This window comes from Ursus americanus, chromosome 1 (assembly GCF_024610735.1).
Source record: "Ursus americanus isolate L20-20 chromosome 1, mUrsAme1.1.p, whole genome shotgun sequence".
In the NCBI taxonomy this organism is placed as follows: Eukaryota; Metazoa; Chordata; class Mammalia; order Carnivora; family Ursidae; genus Ursus; species Ursus americanus.
In genome coordinates, this window is record NC_142127.1 from 94,465,149 (window position 1) to 94,489,199 (window position 24,051).

The following is a 24,051-nucleotide window of genomic DNA, read 5'->3' on the forward strand; positions in this document are numbered from 1 at the left end:
ACGTACAGAAGCAGTGAGGGGGAGGAGCAAAAGAAGAGGGAGAAACCAACTCCCCACTGAGCAGGTAGCCTGCCTTGGGGCTCAGGACTGGATCCCAGGACCCAGGATTATGGCCTGAGCTGAAGGCAGATGCTTAACCAACTGAGCCACCCAGGCGCCCCCTGGGTTGACTTTTAAAGAAGGAAAAATTAGGTAAAGATGTGGTTAGAAGGGGTGTCTATGGTCAGTTGAGTGACACGTGCAAAGCCATAAAGCCATGAAAGAACATAAAGAACATGAAAGGATGCATTTATGGGAGATGCATTTGAGGAACATTAAGGAGGTACAACCGAAGGACACAGAAGTCCACTAGGTGCCTGGTTGGTTGGAGAGAGGTGCTCACAGGGGCACACATGCATAAAAGAGAAGTCCTAGGTTTGGGTATGTAACAAATTAAGCAGATGTCAATGTCATTCAATAATATATACGATAAAGATACAGAGGTGAGTTCTGGATGGTACATACAGAGGCATCTATAGGACATTCCAATCACAGTTGGAGATAGTTTTGAGCTCAGCCAAGGAAACTGGGTTGGGGAGTTTTGTATGTGGGCTCCTGTCTAAGCCATGAGATAAAGAAAAGAGAATCTGAATGGCATTCTGGGAAATTTCAGCATGCAAAGGATAGAGATGGAGAAGGGAAAGCACTTTATAAAGGAGACTGGGGAGTGGAGAGAAATTTAAAGAATACAAATGACAATTTTCATGCAGCCAGAGTATCACAGAAACCGAAGAAGAAAGATTCAAGAAAGAAGGAATTTTCAACTTTAGAAAACCACTAAATGCAACAGAAATTAAATGAAAAAGGACTGAAATAAATAAATATATGCTTGTGTAATTACATACATATTCTACATATGTACATATATAAATATATAATTATAAACATGCAAATAGATGTAATTACATATAATTAACTACAAGCTTCTAAAAATGGAATATGCTTACAAAAAACATTTTTGCTTTTGTTTATGCTACTTAATTTTGAATGGATGCCTACCAGCATGTGTCCTGTGGACAAACATTATATACAAAAATCACATTATGTTCATCATTGTACAGACTCACTCATGCTGTAGACTGTACTGAATGTTTAATAGTTTTCTCATGTGCTTTTTTTTTTTTTAAGATTTTATTTATTTGTTTGACAGAGAGAGACAGCCAGCGAGAGAGGGAACACAAGCAGGGGGAGTGGGAGAGGAAGAAGCAGGCTCCCAGCGGAGGAGCCTGATGTGGAGCTCAATCCCAGGACTCCGGGATCAGGCCCTGAATCAAAGGCAGATGCTTAACGACTGAACCACCCAGGCGCTCCCCTCATGTGCTTTGAAACATAATAATATGGCTAGTTTATAACAGGGTTATTAGTGTAATTCCTTAATATTAGAAGTACTTCCCCTACTGTTAGAACTACACATAAAAAATAAAATTCAATAAATTATTTAAAAATAAGACAATTAAAAAGTAAAAGTTTTATATTTTTTCCAATTTAATTTAGTTTAGAAAAACTTGTGGTTTGTAGTAGTGGTCGTCTGCCAAGAGTTGAAAATGCAAAAATTACATGAAAATAACTCAGGTAGGAGCTCAAAACACGTTGAAGGTCAAAGTAAAAAAAGTCCTATTATTTTTCATGAATTGGGGCATTTTGATTTTCATTTCTGCTTGGTGAATGGAAATAAATTACCTACTTTGATAATCCATCAGAAATTAAAGCTCATATGGTGATTCATTTATTTCTTCCAATCCACCTGTTCAACTTAAATGTCAAATCTTACTTTTTGAATCACTGGCTTTTCAATAAGGATTTGTTTAATCCGGCAGTTGAAAGCCTAACAAATTAAGTCATAGGCGTCTTATGTTTAGAATTCTGTATTTTCTTAAAAGAATCAAGGACATAAAATATTAAAGTAACTCTGCTTTATTTGTTCAGATTTTTGAAATCAATTGCTATTTTCAAAGAAATATTTTATACTAGAAAACCATCAACTTGAATTTGGTTTTCAACGGACTGACTAAAAGATTACATGCTGTCAAATATTTTTTCCTCATCCTGGAAAAGTTCTTTGAGGGAGTCTTTTTAGAAGCTCATTCATTAAATAGAGGAGCTGCTTCTTCGGTAACCTGGAGAAATGTTTCGATTAATTGAAAAGTATGCTCACAGAATTAAAAATGATGAGTTTAAAAACAGCCACATTAACAAAAGAGTGTCACTGAATAATATACAAATTTTTAAAGACAACGCCATTGCATAAAAAATTACTGTCGAGTTTAGGTGAGACTATTTTATTAGTTTTTTGTCTTACTGTTTATAAGCATGATGAATTATTTTTCAAAGTCTTTTTCTATTTTTTTTAATTTAAAATAAATTAAAAACAATATGGGCATTTAAAGCACCTCAAATCAACTTGTCCCTGTGAATTTTCAGACATACACGGGCATACGGACGCTGGGTTCTGAACTTGGGCATGTTCTCATGCTTGGTGAGACTGGCCCAAATACAAACATTAAACTTCTGAATATGACTTTTATTACAAAGAAAGGAATCCATGTGGAAGGAGTCATTTGCCCCGCACTGGACAGAAAAGCCTATTATCTTTTGAGTTTTAGTTTCTAAACTGGATTTTTTAATCACACTTAAGGTTGTGTCTAGTCAAAAAAAAAAATAGATAAAAAATAAAAAATAAAGAAAAGAAAAGAAAAAAAAAGAAAAAAGAAAAAAAATTATTTTTATTTAACAGGATGGTTAAGTGCCAGTAGGATTTGGGTTACATTTCCTTGATATATCCAAGCAGTTTCAAGAAGCAAGTTTCTAGTCTTTTCTGTTTTGTTTTCTTTTGTTTTTAAAATTTTAATCCTGAATGAAAGTATGTTCTGATCGCTCCTCCTAACCCTTTTGCTCCATGGAAATTTCTCTTGCTATAGTCCCCCGCATTCTCCATGTGGCCACAGCTGCTGGGCTCTTCTCTGGCTTGCTGTTGCTCTCAGCTCCTCAGCCCATTCCACACAGCTGACACATTCTTTCTTGGCATTAGGACCCACTCTTTTCTGGTTTATCTCTATTTCAATGGCCATACCTTCTTATACGTCTTGGGTCACTCCTCTATTCATCTGTCGAATATTTGTTTTCTGTTCCTTTTTCTATGCATACAGAAATTCCCAAATATGTCCCTCCAGGTCACCGTCGGGCCCAGACTTCTAAGTTTATGTCTCATTCACTGCCACACCCTCAAGTTCCAGACTTGTATCGGAATCTGCCCAGTGGACATCTCTGGATATCTAGTAGGCCTATCGAACTTAACATGCCCATAATAGAATTCTTGGCCGATATCCCCCAAATCTGCTCTTCATCTAGTCTTGTATTCTTAGTAAATGGCACCGTCATGCAGAGAAGTGTTCAAAGCAAAAACCAGAGACTCATCCTTGAAATATTCCCTCCCCTTATCCTGTATATCCAATGGATCAGAGAAACCTGTCCATTCAATTCACCCAACATCAGTCAAATCCATTCATTTCTCTCCTTCTTCCTTGCCTGTCCTAGTCTAAACAGTGCAATGAACTATGATGGTAGCCTCCTATCTACTCTCCCTGGTCAACTCTTGTTTCCTCCAATCCATTTTTTTTTTCCCTGATGGGATCTTCAAAAAACAGAAATTGAACCACACCATTTGAAAGTGTTTTAAATCACTCCTCCACTCAGGAAAAATCCAAACTCTTTACTGCAGCCTGTACCTTACATTATTTTACCTCGTACTGTTCCTCCCATATTGTCTAGGTCTGCCCTTCCCCTCCATACCTGCTTCCTGTTTCTAGAACTTGCTAAGACTTAGTTGTTTTGGGGTAGTCCCACCTGCTCTTTCTTCTGCCTAGAATATTTTCCCTTGACCTGACCTTTTATCCTTCTCCCCCTTTAGGTCTCTATTCAACTGTCACCTCCTGAGAGAGGCCTCCTATGACCACCCCACCCAGAAGAACCAGTCTCCCAGTTCCTCTGTATCACATCTGTCATACGGACTCATTTTAAAGAATTGTGAACAAGGCGTGATTATTGTGTTAATTTACTTGTCTTTTTTTTTTTTTTTTAATGTACTCTTTGTTCTTTCCAAAGAGACTCAAACTTCAAGAGGGCAGGGGGCTTGTTATCTTATTCCCCACTGTTCCCCCAGTACCTAGAACAAGTTTGGCTCCCGGAGGTGCACTGATTAAGTATTGGCTGAGAAATGAATAAACGTGACCTCCAGCATGATCATACTTACTCACACACCTAGTGCACGATTACAGTTATAAAATAGGAGAAAGTTTCATGCTGGGGGAAGATTCTTACTGGTGACACCTTTTGATTTTAGCTTACTTGTCAACAAGATTCTCACACGCAACACTGCAAACACCAATACATTGGCTGCATAGTAGTCACAAATTTTTAAGTCATTTCCCACATATTGAAATAACAGTTAGTAGGTAATCATTGCTTACTGTGCACCAAGCATTATCTAAGTTCTTTCCATATGTTACTTCATTTAATTCTCACAATAATCATTTGAAATAGTTACTGCTATTACTATCCTGTTTACAGAAGAGGAGGGTGAGGGCAAGCCACTTGCCCAGCATGGCAGGACTCGTTGAGGAGAAGGTCAGGCATTCTGACACAAGAGAGGCACAGGTCCTTTGGTTCTCCTCACTAAATCTGAGGTCCACAGCATGTACCATTATCCCGCTACTACAGGGGAAAGGGGGCTCAGAGGATTGGTGTGGCGCCTACAGACCCAAGGGCAGGAGGTATGAAAAGTCTTCTGGAAGAGTCCTATCCTTCCTGCCTGCCACTCACTGTCACAACTAACAAGCCTCCTATATCACAGAGATGTGCACGGGATTGCGTGTGCTCAGTTTGTAAAGAACCCTTATTACTGTTCTGTCTTCTAAAAGCAAATGTAGCTTATATCATGGATCTAGAAATACGTTTTCTTCCTTAAGGCAAAAGACGACACGTAAGGGATGATTTATTAAAAATTAGAGTGGAATGCATTAAAAAATGATGAAAGGGAACATGCCAATAAATAGCACTGATTTTTACTGATGGTAGGATTAAGTGTGATTTTTATTTTCTTCTTCTTTTTTTAAGATTTATTTATTTATTTGAGAGAGAGAGCAAGAGAAAGAACACGTGCATGTGAGCAGGGGCAGGGGCAGAGGGAGAAGGAGCGAATCCCTAAGCAGACCTCTTGCTGAGTGTGGAGCCTGATGCGGGGCTCCATCTCATGACCTTGAGATCATGACCCTGAGATCACAACCTGAGCTGAAACCAAGGATCAGACACTTAACCGACTGAGCCACCCAGGTGCGCCAATTTTCTTCTTTATAGTTCAACTTTTAATAATGTTTATGCTCACAAAATGCCCCCTTCCCACAAATACAGCTACGACTGGTATAGAACTGTCCCCTAGACTCCTCAGAACTCTCAAGACAGCTCACTTAGTAGGAAAAGGAATCTGTGTTGATATAATGAGCACTGTGGTGGTTCCCAAATATCAATGAAGCACCTTTTTCCTCCCATTTCCATGTACCATCTCTACTATTACTTAAGGTTTATCTAATATTTTTTACTTGATTCACTATGTGGCCTGGTGTTCAGCAGTAATGGCTATGAAATCACCACGTTACCTTGTTGGTTTAAACTAGTCTTTAATGATAAATAAGATCGATAAGCCACTGGCCAGACTTATTCAAAAGAATAGTTAAAGGACCCAAATTAATAAAATGATGAATGAAAGGGGAGGGATCACAACCAACACCAAGGAAAGAGAAACAATCATTAGAATCTATTATCAACAGCTATATGCCAATAAATTAAACAACCTGGAAGAAATGGATGCCTTCCTGGAAACCTATAAACTACCAAGTCTGAAGCAGGAAGAAATTGATTATTTAAACAGACCGATTAATTATGAAGAGATTGAGCAGTGATCAAAAACCTCCCCAAAAACAAGAGTCCAGGGCCTGACGGATTCCCTGGGGAATTCTACCAAACAATCAAAGAAGAAATAATACCTATTCTCCTGAAGCTGTTTCAAAAAATAGAAACAGAAGGAAAACTACCAAACTCATTCTATGAGGCCAGTATTACCTTGATCCCCAAACCAGGTAAAGACTCCATCAAAAAGGAGAATTACAGACCGATATCCCTGATGAATATGGATGCCAAAATTCTCAACAAGATCCTAGCTAATAGGATCCAACAGTACGTTAAAAAGATTATCCATCACGACCAAGTGGGATTCATCCCTGGGATGCAAGGGTGGTTCAACATTCGCAAATCAATCAGTGTGATAGATCACATTAACAAGAGAAGAGGCAAAAACCATATGATCCTTTCAATTGATGCAGAAAAAGCATTTGACAAAATACAGCATCCTTTCCTGATTAAAACCCTTCAGAGTATAGGGATAGAGGGTACATTCCTCAATTTCATCAAAAGCCTACAGCGAATATCATTCTCAATGGGGAAAAGCTGGAAGCCTTTCCCTTAAGATCAGGAACACAACAAGGATGCCCACTCTCACCATAACTGTTCAACATAGTACTAGAAGTCCTTGTAACAGCAATCAGACAACAAAAAGGAATAAAAGGTATTCAAATCAGCAAAGAAGAAGTCAAACTCTCTCTCTTTGCAGATGACATGATACTCTATATGGAAAACCCAAAAGACTCCACCCCCAGTTACTAAAACTCAAAGAACAATTCAGTAATGTGGCAGGATACAAAATAAATGCTCAGAAATCAGTTGCATTTCTATACACAAACAACGAGACTGAAGAAAGAGAAATTAGGGAATTGATTCCATTTACAATAACACCAAAAATCATACAATATCTCAGAATTAACCAGAGATGTAAAGGATCTATATTCTAGAAACTACAGAACACTGATGAAAGACATTGAAGAAGACACAAAAAGATGGAAAAACATTCCATGCTCATGGATCGGAAGAATAAACATAGTTAAAATGTCTGTGCTACCTAGAGCAATCTACACTTTCAATGCCATCCCTATCAAAATACCAATGACATTTTTCAAAGAGCTGAAACAAACGATCCTAAAATTTGTGTGGAACCAGAAAAGACCCCGAATCTCCAAGGAAATGTTGAGAAGGAAAAACAAAGCTGGGGGCATCACATTGCCTGATTTCAAGCTATACTACAAAGCTGTGATCATCAAGACAGCATGGTACTGGCACAAAAATAAACACATAGACCAACGGAACAGAATAGAGACTCCAGAAATGGACCCTTGGCTCTATGGTCAACTAATCTTTGACAAAGCAGGAAAAAACACCCAGTGGAAAAAAGACAGTCTCTTCAATAAATGGTGCTGGGAAAATTGGACAGCTATATGCAAAAGAATGAAACTTGACCACTCTCTTACACCATACACAAAGATAAACTCCATATGGATGAAAGACCTCGATGTGAGACAGGAATCCATCAAAATCATAGAGGAGAACATAGGCTGTAACCTCTTTGACATCAGCCACAGCAATTTCTTTCATGACACATCTCCAAAGGCAAGAGAAACAAAAGAAAAAATGAACTTGTGGGACTTCATCAAGATAAAAAGTTTCTGCACAGCCAAGGAAACAGTCAACAAAACAAAGAGGTAGCCCACATAATGGGAGAAGATATTTGCAAATGTCACTACAGATAAAAGACTTGTATCCAAGATCTACAAAGAACTTCTCAAACTCAATACACAAGAAACAAATAATCAAACCAAAAATGGGCAGAAGATGTGAACAGACACTTTTCCAATGAAGACATACAAATGGCTAACAGACACATGGAAAAATGTTCAAAATCATTAGCCATCAGGGAAATTCAAATCAAAAGCACACTGAGATATCACCTTACACCAGTTAGAATGGCAAAAATGGACAAGGCAAGAAACAACAAATGTTGGAGAGGATGTGGAGAAAGGGGAACCCTCTTACATTGTTGGTGGGAATGCTAGTTGGTATAGCCACTTTGGAAAACAGTGTGAAGGTACCTCAAAAAGTTAAAAATAGAGCTACCCTATGACCCAGCCATTGCACTACTGGGTGTTTACCCCAAAGATACAGACGTAGTGAAGAGAAGGGCCATATGCACCCCAATGTTCATAGCAGCATTGTCCATAATAGCTAAATTGTGGAAGGAGCTGAGATGCCCTTCAACAGATGACTGGATTAAGAAGTTGTGGTCCATATATACAATGGAATATTACTCAGCCATCAGAAAGAACGATTACCCAACATTTGCAGCAACATGGATGGGACTGGACGAGATTATGCTAAGTGAAACAAGTCAAGCAGAGAAAGATAATTATCATATGGTTTCACTCATTTATGGAACATAAGAAACAGCAGGAAGATAGGTAGGAGGAGAAGGAAAGGAAGAATGAAGGAGGGGTAAACAGAAGCAGGAATGAACCACGAGAGACTATGGACTCTGGGAAACAAACTGAGGGCTTCAGAGGGGAGGGAGGTGAAGGATGGGGATAGGCTGGTGATGGGTATTAAGGAGGGCACGTATTGCATGGAGCACTGGGTGTTACGGGCAAACAATGAATCATGGAACACTACATCAAAAATTGATGATGTACTGTATGATGACTAACACAACATAATAAAAAATTTTTAAAAAACCTAGTCTTTAATGTACATTCAAATAAACATATAAATACTAAAATAAGAAACTTGATTTAAAAGCCATCAATACCATCAATAAGTACCATCAATAAGACACAAACCATATCTCAGGAAACTGTGAACCACTGCGTGATTTAATGGAAAGGACCCTAGAATAGAGCCCCTTTGATGCTTCTTCTTTAAGGTAAGAGGAACATTTTATGGCAATATATTCACCATTCCACTTCAGAATTGTGCATTTTTGTGATGTGGAAAATGCTGTCATTCATACTCCCTCGGAGACTAGAGGGTGTGAACTCAGTGCCTGGAATGATCATCAATAGAAAAGATTTTGGCCAGCAGGGGGTGTGGTGTTGGCTGATCTGTACAGGATATAACAGAGGGAAACTTACATTCGTTATCGGATCATTCTCATTCTCCGTAACACATCCCTGAAGATTTAAGTTGAGAGCTTTACAAATGATTATGATTCTCTTGGCAGCTTTTTCTTCAAACGGTTTGATCACAGAGTCGAGTTCTAAAAGGTCCTTTTTCTGAAGTTTCAAGGTCTAAAAAAAAAAACATTGAAAGCCTTTCTCAACAAACACCCATCCTAAAAAAAGGAATTTTAAATCATAAACCGCAATTGTGTGGATCAAGTTCACGTCTGCTTAGAAAGAATTCCAACTTACATCTATGTCTGGATCCAGCGAGAACAGATTTAGCCTCTCCATATTTCGAGTTGTTTTGACAGTCTCTTCAGTTTCTGTGAGGTACTACAGAGAAAACTGTGTTAGCTCTTGGTAGCGAAGTTTCCAGATACTTACAGCCCGGCCCCATCCATATGGCCAAGAAGTTGCTCCTTAGTATTATCACTGCTTTAATATCCTCCATGAACACTCAGCAAATCTTATCCAAACATGCTTTTATTTTTAAGTGCTGTTTATCTTAGTCTAAATCTTAAAATACAGCATTTCCATCTTTTCCATGAAAGCAATAACTAATAAGTAATTCAAATTTATTTGCATAGCAAAATGTCAGCTTTATTACTTTTGTGAAGTCTGGGTGTAGGCTGTTCTCTGAAGACTCTGTTTCCTCTGGCGTGCATTCACAAGTCATAGAATTATCCAGCGGATCTTGAAAAGATACACCAAGAGAGATTACTAAGAAATACTTAGAAATCACACATTTCTCTAGGCTGTGACATATCAAAAATGGATGCAGGGTGGATATTGGTGAGTAGATACACTCATTGTACCCTGGTTCTAGGACTCCACATTGTTACAAGACCTGGGCCTGGAAATCAGACCTCCTAATGGTCATTTTGGGATTCCATCCATGACACCATCCTGAGCTCATAAGAACTCTTGACCCTTCTAATACTACCTTTATACCTGGGGTCGTCATGACTTAATTCATCAACGCATACTAAAGTTTTCTTACAAGTGAATATATTTTTGATAATTCTGACTCTCGGGCCATCAATTTCAAACGCGCACTCTAGCTTCAGTTAGTTAAACTCTCTAAAACTCTGTAAACATTAATGTTCACGTTGATCATTATTAAGTAGGTCATGAATGTAAAACACCTACCACGGTGTATGGTAGTTAAGTCAACCACAGTTTTCTTCCTCGTGACCCCATGCCTCTTTCACTTGATGGCATATGATATTTGGACTACTAGAATTTAGAGACTCTGGTTTCTAATGTCCCATGGTGCTGGGTAAAAGGTCTTAAAATAGTTTTCCTTTGGGAGGGGCCACCAACTCTGAACATCTTTCACATGTCACATGTCTATGTCATGGTTATAGACCTGTTTTTCTACCTTTCTCATCACCTGTCCTTTCCCCTCCTGCTCTCTTCTCTTTGCCTAGAATGAATTAGAATCTTATGAGGTAATAAGGATGGGAAAAAGGAAAATTGTTTATCTTATAATGATCTTGAATATTGTGCAAAATTTATGGAACTTTCACGTATAAGCTGATCTCAGTATGGCCAGAAAGCATACATGAAAGATATCTTCCTTCCTCTTTTTTTGAAAGGTAATCTTTCAACTACAAGGAAGTAATGCATATTTTTCTTTATATAATGCCATCTTAATTAATTAAATTAAATGAAAGGCTATGAAACACAACTACCCCATCTAAGGTAACCTCCCATCCGACATGGGTACATTTTTAGTACTGCTGACAAATGACTTCCATCCTCAAATCATTGCCAGTAAACTCAAAATCACACCTATGTATGGCAACCCTCACTGTTCAGTGAAAGTCAAGATTCAGGGGTGATTTTCTGGAGCAAATAGCTCAGGGATGGATGAGCCAGACCTGGCAGCTACCATAGTTACTAGGAGTTTAAATGGACCCAGTACAGAGGTCACACTTGGCAAAGGAAGGGAAGTGGGCGTGCATGCTCTCACCCAGCCCCAGATCTGCCAGCTCCGTGCTCCTCCTCCCCTGGGAGGGCCCCTCGGGACTGATCTGCAGGATGCGGTTGAGGGTGTGGATCCATTCATCCATATCTGACTCTGTTTCCGCCGCCAGCACAAAGTAGGTTAGGTCATTCATTTTCAATTCAAAGGCGTATTTTCTTAGTCTGTTATTCTGGGGTATAAAAAGAATGAATGAAAGAAAAAAACCCATCAAATAATAAGTCTTAGAGAGCTTGAGACATTTTCTATGGTGTTGCTTGCACTCCCAAAGTGTTTCCATACAGGAGAGTAACATAAAGATCGGTCTGAACAAGAGAAAACTTTGGATGGGTATGAATTGTTCTGCTTGGTTTCTTTCAAGGCTTTTTGTACGAATTGATATTTTGTGTAGGTTTTTGTTGATTGGAGGAGCATGGTGGCTCAAAGATTTCGTCTTCAGGTACCTGTGCGAATATACTCTAAACTTCTTCAGAGAGTTCATTTGAGTCGCTACCTTCACTTTCTCAACCTGCGTTCTGTCCACTAGTCACTCCAGTTGGACTTCTGGCCCTGTCACACCCCAGGGCAACACTTGTCATGGTCACTAACAAACTCTATGCTGCTCTATTATCCAAGGGACGTTTTCTTCTTTGTTTCTTCCTTGACTTTTCAGTAGAATTAACATGGTGGCCACTTCCTCCTTCGTGAAATCCATCTGTGTCTGGTTTCCATGATCACACTCGATTCTGGTTTTCTTTCTTCTTCACTGGCCACCACTTTTCAGTCATCTCTACTGGCTCTTCCTTATCCTGGTGACCTCTAATGCTAACCTTGGCTCTGCCTTAGACTCCTTTCTCTCTCATCTGGTCCAATGGCTTTAAAGAACATTACATCCACATGGAAGGGCACCCCATTCCTTTCTGTGGCTCTGGCTTTTCCATCAACCTCCAGATTTTTCTCTAACCTCACATCTCTTCTTTGCCTTTTGGATCAAACCCATAAGACTTTGCTCTCATTCCTGAATGTGCTCCCATCACAAGCTGTGTTGCTGTCACAAGGCCTAAAGTGGCCCCTCCCCCAAGCACTTGCTTGCACACAATCAGCACCATGTTTGCCCCCATCTACTTAGGGGACTCGTCGTCACTGTTCAGATCTCAACTGAAGTTATACTTGCTCAAGTAAACCTTCCCCAATTCCTCAATTAGGACAAGGTTCTTGTCTTTCAGGGCACTTACCACAATTTGAAATGATATACTTATTCATTTTCATTTGTTTGCTTTGACCAACATGTGTCTCCCTCATGGCCGCCTCTAGGAGGACTGGGCCTGTTCTGCTCACCATTATGCCCTGCACTGTGCACAGATGGGCTCAGGACCAGTGGGTTCAAAACAGTCACCTTTTATAAGGGAATAGGTTTGGTTCCTATTCTTAGGGAACTGACATTTGTAGGGAATAGTGAATGAACAAAAGACTGAAGGAATAAACAAACTACTGGAAAACAGAGATTTTGTGCTGTGCAGAGAATGAATATGGACTCAGGGTCTGAGTAGCGACTTCAGACTGGCCTTCCATGGAAGGGATATCCAAGTTGAAATCCATCAAAAGAGTCAACTATTCCAATAGGGGAGAAGCCCACTGCGAGCGGAGGCAATGCAAGAGCAAATTATTAGAACACTTTTATATTCCATCTCTAATTCACTCTCGGGTAGCTCTGATACAGGTAATCAACTCTTACCCGTACTGCTAGGAAGCCATCAGGGCACCCAATTATAACTGAGCGAAGCCTATGTACTTAAGATAACCAAGTAAAATATAAATAGGAAAAGAACTGTAAGATGAGAGTATCACTATAGTGTGAGATTGTGGCTAAATACCGAAGTATGAAATTCTTTTTGACAATGGGATTGCTATTCTTGGCGGCAAGAAAAAAATAATTTTTAATATCCTCCTGTTAATATCTTCTTTGTGATGTTCTCAGAGACTATCCTAAAATAGCTTGTTCCTTTCCACTTCCACAGTATCATGATTACACCACAAATACGACACTTACTAAACACTTGTCATCTGGAAGCCAGGTACCATGCTGAGCATCCACAGCCATTATTCCACTTAATCCCATAACAACTCTGTGAGACAAATTGTGTTATTCCATTTAACATATAATGACATGGAGGCTTGGGGAGATAAATTAAAATGTGTTTGGGATTCCGCAGGTAGCAAGTGGCTGAGAAGGGAAATGACCTCTATGTGCTCTAACACCCACTGAGGTCACCCAGGAGCAAAGATGCTCTTCTCCTTCCTTGCCCCCTCTTTGGCACAGTCCCATACCAAAGGGATGGTCATGGCCTGGGATGTCATGCATACTCTCAGTGCCGAGAATAAACAGGGGGAACACATACGCTTCAAGAAAAAATAAAATTCAGGCACTGAAGGAGAAAGAATGAGCTAAAAAAATAGCAGTGATTCTCACTGTCGAACTTCATAGCTTCAATTCCACTTTCTAGATTCTTCCAAGGACAAGCTCTTGGCTCCAGCCCATACTTTTGTATTATTGTCAAGTATTATTATTTCTTTGCCGTTTAATGACTCACTCACTGGCTGGCTCTTTTCATAGTCTATGAGCTGGAGAAGGGCAGAGGCTGGCTGGTTATCCTCAGTGCTCAGCGCAGTGACAGCATTCATTCATAAAGTGGTGTCTATTATGTTCATGTGTTGTGCTGGGCAAAAACAGACACAGTCTCTGCCCTGCCAGAACAGGGGAGACAGGCATTAATCAGTGAATCAGACAAATGTGAAATTGGAAGATATGCCAACATGTTGAAGGTGAGGCATAAAATGGAGGTATAAAAAATCTTGCGGATGGGAATTCTACTGCAACATGAGAATACCACTATTCTCCCAGGACCTGTGGGTTCTATGAGAACAGAGGACAGACGGACATTGACTAATAAAAGGCCAGAGCTGCATTTTGAGACCATTTTGGCTGTAGTATAAACACAGTGGGGGGTGCCAGAAAGGCAGCTATGGCCCCAAAGTTTAGTGTGCAAAAAGCAAACAGCTAGACAGATTCTTTAAGAATGCAAATTCTTAGAAGCTCTGATCTCTGCAGGAGGTGTGGGCAGACTCCCTTTGGGGTTCTGATGAAGGAGGTCCATAAAGCCAGTGTATCTTGCACTGACACAGAGGGTCTAAGGGCAAAGAGAACTTGGCGGAGAGCAGGTATACAAGGAGACACAGTTTTCCTTTACAAAACAACAGGAACAGAAACAGACACAGAGGAAAGAACTCGAAATGCTCAGAGTTCAGGGCATAGCTTTGGTTAGAATATTGCTAAGTATCTGAGTACAGCAAAATGCAAACAGATCTCAGCGCTGTCTTGAAAACAAACAAATGAAAGAATCTGCTTAATTAATCTCATGCCGTAAGTAATATGGACAGGGAGATGCAAAACTATGTAAAATGTTTATATTAATTAAATTAATTAAAAGTGGATCTAGCTGCAACCTGCTTTCAAATGCAGATGACAAGGAACTAAAAGAATTCTAGATAGAAAACATGACAAAACATGGACAAAACTTGATTTTCTAAATGGCAATGAATTGAATGTGGTTGCTGACTTCAACAATATTTTAAAAAATATTTTGTAAAAATACGAGCAAAGTCTAACAAGCCCTTGTTTCTCAAAAAGGGGTATTTATCAGTGAAATAAATACTCCATTTGCAGCTTCTCAAAAACCAAATCATCTTTTTCTATTGGAACAACATCAAACTACTTACTTGCAGTGTAGACAAGCTTACGCTGGGAAAGATTACGATGCCCTAAGTGGTTTTCTACCTCACTCTGTGATCTCTAAGATAATGGCATATAAAATAACAAAAAAGAAAGGACAAAAATAGAAAAATCCATGAGACATTTTAATATTTCAAAATGCAATTGTTACGTCATTACAGTGGTAATCAAGAAATAGTCATATTTTTTTGTTGTTCCCCCAATTTTCCTGTTTCCCTGAAAACAGTGTCCTTTGTGGCAGATGCAAATACTTTGTCTACTCCAGCCCACCACAGTCCATTTACACGGCTTCAGAAAGAACAGGAAATTGCAAATATGCCCTAAGACCATCTGATGTGTCTCATGAGTGGTAGCACACCGGTCTGTTTCTGCAATATTCATCGGGAAAGGTTCCGGAATAGATACTCCAAAAGAGCCACCAAAGCCAATGGAGAACCAAATGTCAGAGGAAGTTACCCAAACAAAATACTCCATTGTGCTGAATTGTTCCACTGTGTTACCAGCAACTTCTGCAGAATTTTGCAGGAACAAAAGAAGGGTTTTAAAAAGAAACACACAATGTCATATCCAGGTTACTGGGGTTAGTGGCCACCATTTATAGAATCCTTTCCATTGTCTGCATGTTTATTTATTCATTTCATTCAACAAAAATGCACTAGGCACCTTCTATGTGCCAGGGACACAGCATTAAAAAAAATTCCTGCCCTCACTGAACTTACATTCCAGTGTAATGAAGCATCAGTAAACAAATAAGCAGAAATATAGCATACAGGACATATATGTATATGACTATATGTATAATGTAATAAAGCCTCATGCCATGATAAATGTGATTTTATTCTTGCATATGTTATCAGAATCTATTGTTTGAGATGTGTCATTCATTTTATCTGCCTGTGCTGTATTTGGTTTTTGTTTTGTTTTTCTGTGCATCCTCCCACAGGCTGGGAGCTCTTTGAAGACAGGAGCTGCATTTGATTCATACTTGGCTTTTCCACAATGCCTTGCACAGCTCAATTTTCAATATATATTTGCTGAAATAAATCCTGCATCTAAAACTCACTGCTAAAAATACTACATGAGCATACGTTTGCGGTGTTTCTTCTGCTTGAGTGGCTTACGCAGGATACGTGGATGTAGGTATGCAGGCAAGCCCTCATGATGTATGATAACCGACTCAGTTCCTTGGGCATCTTTCTGTGATTTTGGACATTCCTCTACTTCAAACCTAATTTTGCCATTTACTAGCTCTGTGATTTGGGAAAGCCACTCTAGCTCCGTGAGTTTTATTTTAATAAACTGGGACAATAATCATGCACGTTCCATCAACTGCTGTCAAATGATATACGAGATGAAGAAAAGTACAAGTGTCATTCTGGTTTTTATTGTTATCCTTGGAAATCAGATTCTGCAGAGCCAGAGTTTGCTAATGGGAAGTTTATAGGTCATATGTAGTTTCTAGACTTGCTTTCCTTGGCAGGTACACTTCGTTTTCTCTCCCAGTGTGACTACCTTTCTGTGGGCGAGCACACTCCAGATCTACAAGACCAAGCTGCTCCCTGGTGACTCACACGTGGCCCTATTTCCCTCCTGTGGCGGGATGCCCGAGCTGCAGAATGTATCCGAGTGTCTAGACTTCGGTTAAGCACAGGAGATCATTGTCTTTTTTTTTTTTTTTTAGATTTTATTTGTTTATTTATTTCAGAGAGACAGAGAGAATGTGCATGTGCATGTGAATTGGGGGAGGGACAGAAAGGGAGAAAGAGGGAGAGAATCTCGAATCTCAAGCAGACTCTGCACGGAGCACAGAGCCCCACATGGGGCTTGATCTCTTGACCCTGGGATCATGACCTGAGCCGAAACCAAGAATTGGATGCTTAACTGACTGAGCCACCCAGGGGCCCCAAGGCCATTGTCTTGGAACCCATACCCACAAGGTGGCAGATTCAGCACCTGGGACAAAAGAAGCAATTTTTAGTCCCTCCAACCCATTTAAGCCTGCATCAAGTGACATCGGTCATTATTAATGTTGTGGTAGGACACCTAGCAGGTGGGATTCTTGGACTATTTATTGTCTTCCACAGTGGCAGGACCTTGAGTGGAGGGATGAGTGGGCCAGTAGAAGAATGAGTAAGAAGACTCTGAAGGAACAAGATAGGATAACACAGGCCCGACGATCCGTTCCTATCAGATCAAAACAGAAGCATCAAAAACTGTGAGTACTTCTCCAGACTGGGAGTGCACGGGGGATAAAACAGATCTAACATTACTGTTTGATGATATTATAAAGTGGAAAACTACTGTTATTTTTTTTTAACTAAGATCCAGAAAATTTCCAATCCTAAACATCACCAAAAATCTCTGAGAAATTTACTGCGTAGGAGAGTTTTTCTCTACTTGATGTCACCCTTGAAATATATTTCTAAGAATTCCAAGGACTATTCTTAGAACACAATGATATAGATCGGGTCTGAATGAAGTGAACGAAAATGGCTTGTTTACTAAGACTCTTAGGAGCTTGGACTTCCTTCGAATGCCAGATGGTAGGTATCACTTCTGAGGTAAGGTCTTTGTTCCTCTTTTTTGTTTTATTCAAGGGAAACGGATAACGATTCTTGACAAAATAGGTCTGACTCATTCTATTATTCATTTGTTCTGTGTTTTTGTGTGCATATGTTTCATCTTCGGGGACATTTTGTACCTGAGAGCTTGTGAAGGCAATGACTAAACTTGCGGTATCTCATTGAGAATCTTCCTTCCAGTTGTAAGACCTCCTAAGTCAGAAACAGCTATAAACAAATACGTAGAAACCAGGATCCAGACACAAGGTAAGTAACCCAGACGTCTATCTTCCCAAAGTGATCTCAAGAAGCTGGAGGTTCTCTCCACACAAAGGGTTATCCACACAAAGGGTAATAAGGTCTTGACAAACAGTAATAGAAATGAGGGGGTATAGAGCTGAACTCTTTAAAAGATGTAATAAATGTTCTGAAATATTTAAATGGCTCTCTCCTGGAAAATGAAGTAGGATTATTCACTTGTGCTTTAATGTGTAAAATCTACCTTGGGGAATCCTGCTAGCTGACCCAGAAGAGTTCATCACTATTCTGGGCTCCTAGAACATTCAACAGAAGGTGCCCTTTATAGCTTTTGTGACATTGTGTAATAGGAATGAGCCTGTGTCCATCTCTGGTTATGACTTCAGCAGGGAGTCCCCGATGCCGAGCATAGTTCCTAGTATGTCATGGGGACTAAATAAGTTTGTTGAATGAGTGAATGAATGAATAAAAAAATAAATGAACAAATAAGCATATGTAGGTAAAAATTTCAGGAAGGTGAATTGAGTTTTTCCAGGAAAGCCTTTCCACAGTTGAATGTCTATCTCTCAAAGTTGTGACCTTTGTACTTAATGGAAAGACTGTCTATCATCTATCACCAGCTAGATCTGACCCTCACTGTTCACTTGCTTGTACCCAATGACTTTTGTCCCACATTTTTTCTTAAACTCTTCTTTCCAGCTTATCTCTTAACTCAGGCAAAAGACCCGAAGAGCACAGCATCCCATGATGGAAACCAAGACTACTCCTCAAGCAGTAACTGCCCATATGAAGAGCTCCTGGGGCCCAGAATGCCCAGACCAGTTTGAGGTCAACTCCCAACCGCCCCTGTGCAGATGGACCACAGAATGATCCACGGAGTAACCAACAATTACCTTTACCTCATTATAATATTACAATCTCTGCCCAAAGAGGAGCCCCCGCCTCACTTACATAACATACATTGTCTGTATAGGCATGTTTCCTTAAGACACATGTACGACCTTATACCTGCCTCTGCATACATTGACAAGGCTCCCCTTTCTAAATATTCATCCTAACCTTAAGTAAAGGAAACCTACTCACCCTTGCTGGGGAGTCATGGCTTTGGAATTTACTCCCCATGAGCTCCATATTCACTGCAAATAAAGTTTCCTTTGCGTGACAACTCACCTGGTGTGTTTCTACCTGTGACTCGCCAAGGAGTGAAATCACGTTAGTTTGGTTACAAGACTAGGGAAGAATGGCTGAAGACACATTGTCTCTCAGATCCTTTTTCCTTTTTACCGGTGAGGAACCTGAGCTCAGAGCTTGCGTAACTTACTCAAAGCCTCCAATAGTAAATGGTGAAACCAGGATTTGAATGCTGACCTGTGTGAACCCCAAGCTGTGTCTTCTCCTAGAAGACACTCTCCAGCTCCAAGCAATCACTTAAGCAGAGACTGAAGCACAGCCTAAGACAAGGTGGAGAAGAAGTTCCTGTAGTGAAAGGTCAGATTCAGGCACTAAGGTGTGCACTCAACACCGAGTTATAGGATTCTTTAAAGAAGCAATGTCATATTAATACTATCTCTGCAAGCTTGATATGCGGCATGGGCTGCAGTGATACTTCCTAAAAGATGATAATACATTGACTAGAGCAAGCTTTGAAGCAAAAAATGGAAAAGAAAATATTTAAATGTTTTAGTTCAATGTCTATAAAATGTCATCATTGATCTTTAATCTCCTGCTAATGTTTTACTTGATATTTCTAAAGCCAAAGAGTTTCCTTTGTGATCAACAATAGAAAACTATCTCCACCCTCCATTAAGACCCTTATTGCCCTTTCCATATGGAAAGTTGGCGTCTGCGTTAAAATGCAATTATCTTTCGCTTCCAACCCAGTGCTCAGCAACACTTAATTAATTCTTTCCTTTTAAAGTTCAGCCTTATTGCTTTCTGGAGGAATTCCAGATTTCAACAGATAAACCATGCAGAAAAAGGCGAGGCCTAAGTGATTGGAGAAAAGTCCATTTCGCATCCACATATTCAAGCGCCCCGGTATTAATCCAAGATGTAATCTCAGCTACGTAACATGTGAATGCTATGTGAATGCTTGTGGCTTGGTGGGAAGAGAAGGCCTTGTTCCTGGTGGCCTGGGACCAGACACACAGTCCTCAAACTCAATGAGCCAGCATCTTTCTGCGAAATTTAAGAAGAGTTTGCTATAACATTTGGTTGCTTCAATTTTTATGTAAGAAGGAATAAGGATACTTATTTTATCAAAGTGAAAGAATAAATGAAAGCAAGATGTCCAAAGGAGGTCTATGGAATTATTCTGCTTTCCTTTGCCACAGGGGTCCATGTCACATCGAATACTGAGGACGATAGTTTGAAGACCAAGAGCTTGCAGAACAGCACTGCTTGTTAAAAGCACTGTGTCTTGTTACTGAAATTAAGTTCTTGGGAATCGATGTAATCCTTGTCTTTGAAGGAAACCTCCTCTCAGAAGGAAGATGATGTATGTGTACACTGTAAATTTACTCTCTCATTATTACCCAATAATAAAGATAGTATTTATGAAGTAGAGTGAACTATATGGTTTACATATTATCTTACTGAATTATCTTTAGCTCAGTGCCTCTCTACACTGTAGTCACACAGGGGGTCATTTTCCCCTTCTCCTTGAATACACCCATCTTGTTCTTGCCTCAGGATCTTTGCACTTGCTGCCCTGCTCATTCGTTACTTTTCGGATAAAGTAGTTTCTCTTTACAAAAGTTTTTCCTCCCTTCTGGAGCATTAACATGGCTTTCCGACCTTACCATTTGTCTTTCTCCCTTCCATAGCCCTATTTATTTTCTTTATTCCAGATTTCACCAACAGATTCCATTCTGTTGATTTCTTTCTTTGCTTATTTTCTGTTTTTCTTCCTTTATTGAAAGTGAGCTTTGTGAAAGCAGAAATGGAGGCTCCCTTGTTTTCCACGGAATCCCTAAGGTCTAGAACAGTTCTTGGGTCATATCAGATACTCCATAAACACTTATGGAATGCATGACTGATGACTGGATGAATGTACTCTTTGATTAAAAAACTCAAGAGGGGAAAAAAAAAAAGCCCAAGGAGGAGGAGGAGGGATTTCCACTCACCTGTACCACACCTGTACAGGAATCTAAAAAGATGCAGCCTTTGGGTTCTTTGGATATTTTTTCATCTTTGTAGAAATTCATGATGTAGGAGTTATCTGGCAACTGGGTCAGCTGGAAGTAACGCTTTTTGAAGGACTAAATAAAAGAAAAGATATACTGAGATAGTTTCAATTGCGGTGTGCTGTTACAGAAACTAGAATTTTTCTAATTCCTTCAGGAACACTACCTTTCTAGGGCAGCATTCTAGAGATCAGCATCCTCCTTTCTCATAAATTAAATATGACACGAAACATAAACTCAATGCAAATGACTCTCCTCTGTGCTGTGACCGAAGGAGGGGGTGTCAAGAAAAGTGGCAGAAACAAAGATAAGTCTTGATGTCTCCTTACCCGCACAGTAACAGTATTGTTCACGGTGCTGTTGAAATTCCCCTTGTAGAGCCAGCCAGACTTGAAAACTCCGGTCCCTCCTGCTCCCCCACCGCCCTTAGATGACGAGTGGGAGGTGGTATCCTGGAGAAGAAGCATCATGGGCACAACTGCAATCTTTTGTGAATCCCAGATCTTAGACCCCGCACTTAAAAACGAACCTCCTCTTCCTCTCGTTGACTCATCTTAAATAATAAACGTGTTCAATTTCAAAACAAATGTGACTCATTTTGACGAAAAGCCCTTCCACAAGTAGCTACCGCGGCTTTTCTGTTAATCTGGTCAGAATGTGAAATGCTCTAGTGAAAGACAGGGACCAAGTACCTCCCGTTTTACACATTTCTCTTTCGACAACGTACTTACTTCATCCTTATCAGCATCTTCATGGTCAACCTCAAAGGAATGTGAAGGAAGTTTCTCTGGTTTGTATTCTGCTCTGGTATTAAAAACAAACAAACAAACAAAAAACCAGTTTCTGATTTGTCATTCGAGATATGGCTTTCTTTTTCCACTGTTCCCTAGGTAACAACTATTGTGTTTTTTAAATAAAATAATGTAATCTTGTGAGGGCCTTGTTTCCTTTGGAAGTGTTAACTTTCCCCTACACCATTAGGTCTTATCTCTAGCAAAGACATCTCTATTTTTAAACCATGGAGTTCCTGCTTATTCAGATTTACACAGGTCTTCTTGAAGAAGAAGAAGAAGAAGGCAAGCAGGACAGTTTTAAAGGTTTGGTGGTTTATATTTTCCTTCGTCCACATTCTGCAGGGGAATATGAAGTAGTGATGTTTTCATTTCTGTTTTGCCTTCCTAGGACATGCCACGTTCCTGAGAACCAGTCTGAGCTCTGGCCACTAGGGTGCGCTGCTCTCCTAACCGTGGCCTCCCCCAAAGAACGCCCCAACCCGACTTTGTGGACCTGTGCTCACTGGGTGCATCTCCGTGGTAGCACTGGAACGCTGACCAGCCCACGGCAGCAAGAGTGTGCAAGTACTCTAAATGGTCAAATAGGACAAAAATAAACTTCCCTCGGCTTGATTCTATTTTCACAACTCATGGCTTAATGAAAGTGATCAACAGCATTGCAGGTTCAGCATTCCTGGACACGTAGCTAGAAAATCCTACGTGTAGAATTTGTGTGGAATATTTATTTTCTTTGAGGTGATTTATATGGTGTAGAAGCAACCTCAGAATCTGCCTATTGAGAAAAAAAGCCCAGGGGTGCTCATTCAGGTATTCCTATCGCAAATCTTTTCCTATGGTGATGGTATTCCAGATAGGAAGGGGCATGACCAACGACTCTTTTACTTAAGTATGCGTAAAATTACCAGACTGCATTCACACAGGGATTGAACGCACTCAAAGGGGTTCAAAATATTCTTTACCTTCCCTCTGAAAGACCTGAAAATGCCCATGCCCGGTTCACAGCCGGGCAAGGTGGAGCACAGAAAGAACAGTGACCTTGCTATTAAAAATGGAAAAGCCTGACATCAGAGCCACATTCTCTCAACCTGATAAGAGTATTTTTTTTTCAATTGTGGTAAAATATACATAACAGGAAATTTACGATTTTAACCATGTGTAAGTGGCCAGTTCAGTGGCGCTAAGTGCGTTCACATTACTGTGCAACCATCACCACGGTCCATCTCTAGACCTTTCTCATTACCAAAATGATACTGTATCTGTTAAACGCTCTCCCTTTCCCCACCCCTGGTAACTACTGCTCTACTTTCCGCCTCCATGTCTTTGACTATTTTGGGTACTTCATGTAAGTGGAATCGTGCCATATGTGTCAATTTATGTCTGGTTTATTTCACTTCAAGGTTCATTCATGGATCAGGATTTCGTTCCTTTTTAAGGCTACGTAATACTCCACTGTAGTCTAAAAAGAGTTCTTGCTCCCAGGTTGGTTTCCACGAAGGCATCCCAGACTCTACAAATTAGGCCTCTCTCCCTGTGGATGCCAGACACACATGTCCTGGTGCTAATCTGACTCTGTTGTTTGTGCACCTGTCTTACCTTTCACCAAATGACATGTTTCTGTTTTTTTTAAGATTTATTTATCTTAGAGAAGGCAGAAGGGGCAGAGGGAGAGGGAGAGAGAGAATCTCAAGTAGACTCCACGCTGAGCGCAGAGCTAGAAGCTGGGCTCAATCTCACAACCCTGCGATTATGACCTGAGCCAAACCAAGAGTCTGATGCTTAACTGACTGTGCCACTCAGATGATGTGTTTCTTTCTTTTTTTTTTTTTTTTAAGATTTTATTTATTTATGTGACAGAGAGACAGCCAGCGAGAGAGGGAACACAGCAGGGGAGTGGGAGAGGAAGAAGCAGGCTCCCAGCGGAGGAGCCTGATGTGGGACTCGATCCCAGAACGGCAGGACCACGCCCTGAGCCGAAGGCAGACACCTAACGACTGCGCTACCCAGGCGCCCCAGATGATGTGTTTCTTAAACCAGGGCCTCCAATGGAGTCCCATCTGTACCTCCCCCGGCTTTGTCTTTTCCTACCGTGGAGATGCTCAGTACACTTTTGCTGACTGCACCAGGGATAGGCAAGTGAAAGAATACAAACTGATAGCATTTAAAACCGTTTTTGGAAGGCATTTTGGTGATGCTAAAACACACTTTTTGGCATCAACATCCTAAGAGGCATCTCTAATGTGTAAACAGGTTTTTGAAAATGATCTTATTACTAGTGTGAATTTATTTTATAAATTCAAATTAAGGTAAGTTGCTTGCTACCAAAATCAATAACTAAGAAAAATAAAGCTATTCTGGGGTATACAGTA

The 24,051-nt window shown here is 40.1% G+C and overlaps 1 protein-coding gene across 4 annotated transcripts in view; it reads right to left on the reverse strand.

Annotated features, from left to right (window-relative positions):
• DOCK10 (dedicator of cytokinesis 10) overlaps positions 1-24,051 on the reverse strand; it is a 260,353-nt gene that overhangs the window by 87,372 nt on the left and 148,930 nt on the right. For all 4 annotated transcript variants that reach the window (XM_045775338.2, XM_087863926.1, XM_045775336.2 and 1 more), the window contains exons 5-11: positions 21,623-21,695; positions 21,221-21,343; positions 20,832-20,966; positions 11,107-11,290; positions 9,739-9,824; positions 9,381-9,464; positions 9,102-9,257 (exon numbers count right to left, since the gene is read on the reverse strand). In XM_045775338.2, the coding sequence (XP_045631294.1) occupies positions 9,102-9,257; positions 9,381-9,464; positions 9,739-9,824; positions 11,107-11,290; positions 20,832-20,966; positions 21,221-21,343; positions 21,623-21,695 (841 nt within the window). The remainder of the gene's footprint in view (positions 1-9,101; positions 9,258-9,380; positions 9,465-9,738; positions 9,825-11,106; positions 11,291-20,831; positions 20,967-21,220; positions 21,344-21,622; positions 21,696-24,051) is intronic.